The following is a 3356-nucleotide window of genomic DNA, read 5'->3' as shown; positions in this document are numbered from 1 at the left end:
TAAAATAGAGAGCACAACTACAACCGTATGACCGTTGATGTACTATAAGGTACGTTCCATCGATATTTGTAGCTCACAAAAACCTTGGATAAAAGCACCAAATCAAATAATATGATGACAGCACTTATCGATGTATCGAATTTGAAAATACATTTTCAATGTTATTCAATTTAATTCACAAAGATAAAAAATTTGCACAAAGAAACTTTTCTAAACTGCATCAGCATATAAAAGGCCGATAAGAATATTTGTTGTTGAGTAGTAAGAGCAAAAATAAAACATAAATATATAGTTTATCAGCAGACGGTTCAAGATTTATTGATTCAAGAATAAGGTAAATTTAAAGGGGCATTAAAATATGCATAATTTAGCATGAATTATTACTTATAACTCTATCTAAAATATACACATACAGAGAACAATATATTGCATATATTGAGGATGGAAAAAGTTCTTGTAAAAGGAACAATTAAATACAGGTTTATTTAAAATACATATGCACATAAATCCATAGAAATTCTGTTAAACAGATTCATAAGCACAAATTCCCTTTAAATAAATAGAAATCCAGAAAACATGATTATCCTAGGGATTTAAAGAGGAAAAACATTTGAAGCTTTTCATTCTTAAACTTAAGTGAACAGATTGCACGGGAAAATATATTAGGCAAACTAGCTTTACAAGCAAACATTATGTAACTTAATTCTAATGGAGCTAAATGCAATAGTGCAAGTAGTAGTAAGGTAAGTAAGAAATGTGTAAAACATGTAAATTTTATAATTTTTTTAACGAACCAGCGAAAATATAAAATTCCCTCCCCCCAAACAAATACATTAATTAACTACACAATTAACATTCATTGCACATATACGTCAAACGAATCTATCTATCTAAGTATATTAAAACTGTTTAGCTGGTGCCTTTATTTAGCATCATTTGCGGACGATGATATTGATTGATAATAGTGCGACAATATTTTCCATGCTTCCGGCACCATGAAACCATTAGGTGGTAACTGTCCCGTTCTAGCTAATGTGCGCATTTTGGTTCCTGATATGAACTCAAAATCCTCCTTTCTGCTTGGATCAAAGAATGACATACATGAGTTGCTTTTGTCATATGCAGCAACACGAAAAGGAAGTATTTCTATAGAATTCAAACCGGGTGCCATTTTCAAAACACGTTGCCCATGTGTTGCATCGAATAGGTTTCCATCGGGATAACGCATTTTATTCGGGTGCGGTACACCCGCTGGATCACGACCAACGATGTAAAAGTTAGCTCCAGCTTTCATTCTTGCTTTAGCATGCCACTGAACTTCGGTCGGCCCCGCATACATCATTGGTGAAGGAAATATAGCTAATACGGTGTCCTCTGCCTTTAGCACACCAGAATCTAGTACCGCTTGGTGCTGCGCTATTCTCACTGGTAAAGGCACATCGTCGTCTTTTGTCCAACCACCCAAGGGATGAAGTAATAAAACCGGTTTTTTAAATCCTCTTTCAACCAGTTGCCGTTTCGTATCTTGCATTAGCAGAGCATGACCGTTGTGAATGGGATTTCTCAATTGAAATGCAAACACTGCATCTGCACCCATTGCTTTAAATTTTTGCCTCAATTCATTTGGTGTTAATCTATATTGATCTAAGCCATCATTCCAACGAATTCGCTCTAAAACTTCCAATTCCCCGCCAACCAAGTAGTCGCCTTCTTTCGCAATAAGCTTGATATACGGATGGTCTTCATTGCTCGTACCAAACTGACGCGATACTCGCTCCTCTTTACGTTGATAATAGAATTCTGGCTTACGCATAATGGCTATGGGGTTCCCTTGGAAAGTAAGTGCGATGGATGAGACACCATCTAGTTTATTTTTTAACTCAGTTGTCACAGATAAAACAATTGGAACTGATTGATTCTGTCGCTCAGCATCATCGTCGGTAACGATTGAGTTGAAATGAATAGTTTGCAAGAAAGTATCTTCTCTCATGAAACCGCTCAAAGGGTACGCCCATCCTTCGGATAAAACTTGAACCCACTGTAAATCTACTTCGGTTAATGGAATAGAGTTTAATGTTTTGGCCTCATGCAAAAAAGCAGCTTTTAATTTGGATTCCACAAATAGTTCTGGTATTTCATTTGGATGCGACTTTTTCTTCGGAATAACACCTTCGGCTTCTAAAAGGTTTATTAATGCCTGAGTAGATTCACTAACAGTGTATCCATCAGTATTGATAATAAGTTCAGGATGTTCTGGTTTTTCATACTCCTGAGTGATTCCAGTGAATCCCTTTATAACACCTTCGCGCGCTTTTTTATACAGCCCTTTAACGTCGCGGGACTCGCATATTGACAACGGCGTATCAACAAAGACTTCGTAAAATCTTAAATCAGCATCTTTATGAATTTTTCTTACTAATTCACGGTCCTCTGCAAATGGCGAAACAAAACTACATATTGTTACTACTCCACTATCGGCAAAAAGTTTCGCTACCTCCCCTACTCTGCGGATATTTTCTTCACGATCTGCCGGTGTAAAACCTAGATTTTTATTTAAACCAGTGCGTATATTGTCACCATCGAGCCCATATGCTGGAATGCCACGTAATACCAAGTATGCTTCTAGCTCAAAAGCAATAGACGTTTTGCCTGCTCCACTCAGACCGGTGAGCCAAACGGTGCATCCTCGGAATCCTCGACACAATCCCAAATGTTTTGCCCTCATATCGCGAGTTATGTGATGTTTCTGTTCACTGACATTGGTTGCAACTTGAAGGCACGTCTTTTGTCGTTTTTTGATTGACTCCTCACTCATTGTACAAAAAGTACTTGATGGAATAATGCAGAAAATCACTTAACTACGTTTTATATCAATGAACGGAGGCAGATTGAAACACTCTGATGATAACAATTGCAAGCTTATCTAAAGAATGTATTACTTAAAAACTGGAATTTGAACAATATAACTTCTACCAAACCGTACCGGCAAACGCTTTTCTGCACTAGAACATCAATTATTACTGTCATATCAATTATAGTGGTGCACACGCTCACCCACCACGCAAACAGTTTCATTTGTCAATGGGCGTTGGAATAATAGCATGTTTGACAACTGGAAATGTAACATAAAAGAAGTTGCCAGATGTCAACATTCAAAAACAAAGTATTTGCTGAAATATTATGGTGCTTTGTCTTGGCAAAACAGCATAAATTTCAATAATGCTTTATTTTGCTTTAAAAATTTGTACGCTATGTGCAAGTTCGTCTCAATTGTTACCGAAATAGAGAAATCTTTAAATTACTGGAAATCCTTAATTAATGTAAAGGGTCTGTAATGCAGTTAGTAGGAGCAATGT

The 3356-nt window shown here is 36.6% G+C and overlaps 1 protein-coding gene across 1 annotated transcript; it reads right to left on the bottom strand.

The window, feature by feature from the left end:
• Positions 1 to 303: 303 nt before the first annotated feature.
• LOC128863833 (bifunctional 3'-phosphoadenosine 5'-phosphosulfate synthase) lies at positions 304 to 3074 on the bottom strand. The gene is made up of 2 exons (XM_054103201.1): positions 2984 to 3074; positions 304 to 2923 (listed from the first exon to the last, which is right to left on the bottom strand). The coding sequence occupies exon 2, from the start codon at positions 2813 to 2815 to the stop codon at positions 923 to 925; it is 1893 nt and encodes a 630-aa protein (XP_053959176.1). The 5' UTR covers positions 2816 to 2923; positions 2984 to 3074; the 3' UTR covers positions 304 to 922.
• Positions 3075 to 3356: the final 282 nt, after the last annotated feature.

Source organism: Anastrepha ludens, chromosome 5 (assembly GCF_028408465.1).
Source record: "Anastrepha ludens isolate Willacy chromosome 5, idAnaLude1.1, whole genome shotgun sequence".
Classification (NCBI taxonomy): Eukaryota; Metazoa; Arthropoda; class Insecta; order Diptera; family Tephritidae; genus Anastrepha; species Anastrepha ludens.
The sequence above is the reverse complement of the archived record's forward strand: the minus strand, read 5'-3'. Positions and strand labels throughout refer to the sequence as shown.

Bases quoted from the DNA above. Each gene is read 5' to 3' on its own strand.
- LOC128863833 (XM_054103201.1), bottom strand. From the start codon at position 2,815: ATGAGTGAGGAGTCAATCAAAAAACGACAAAAGACGTGCCTTCAAGTT.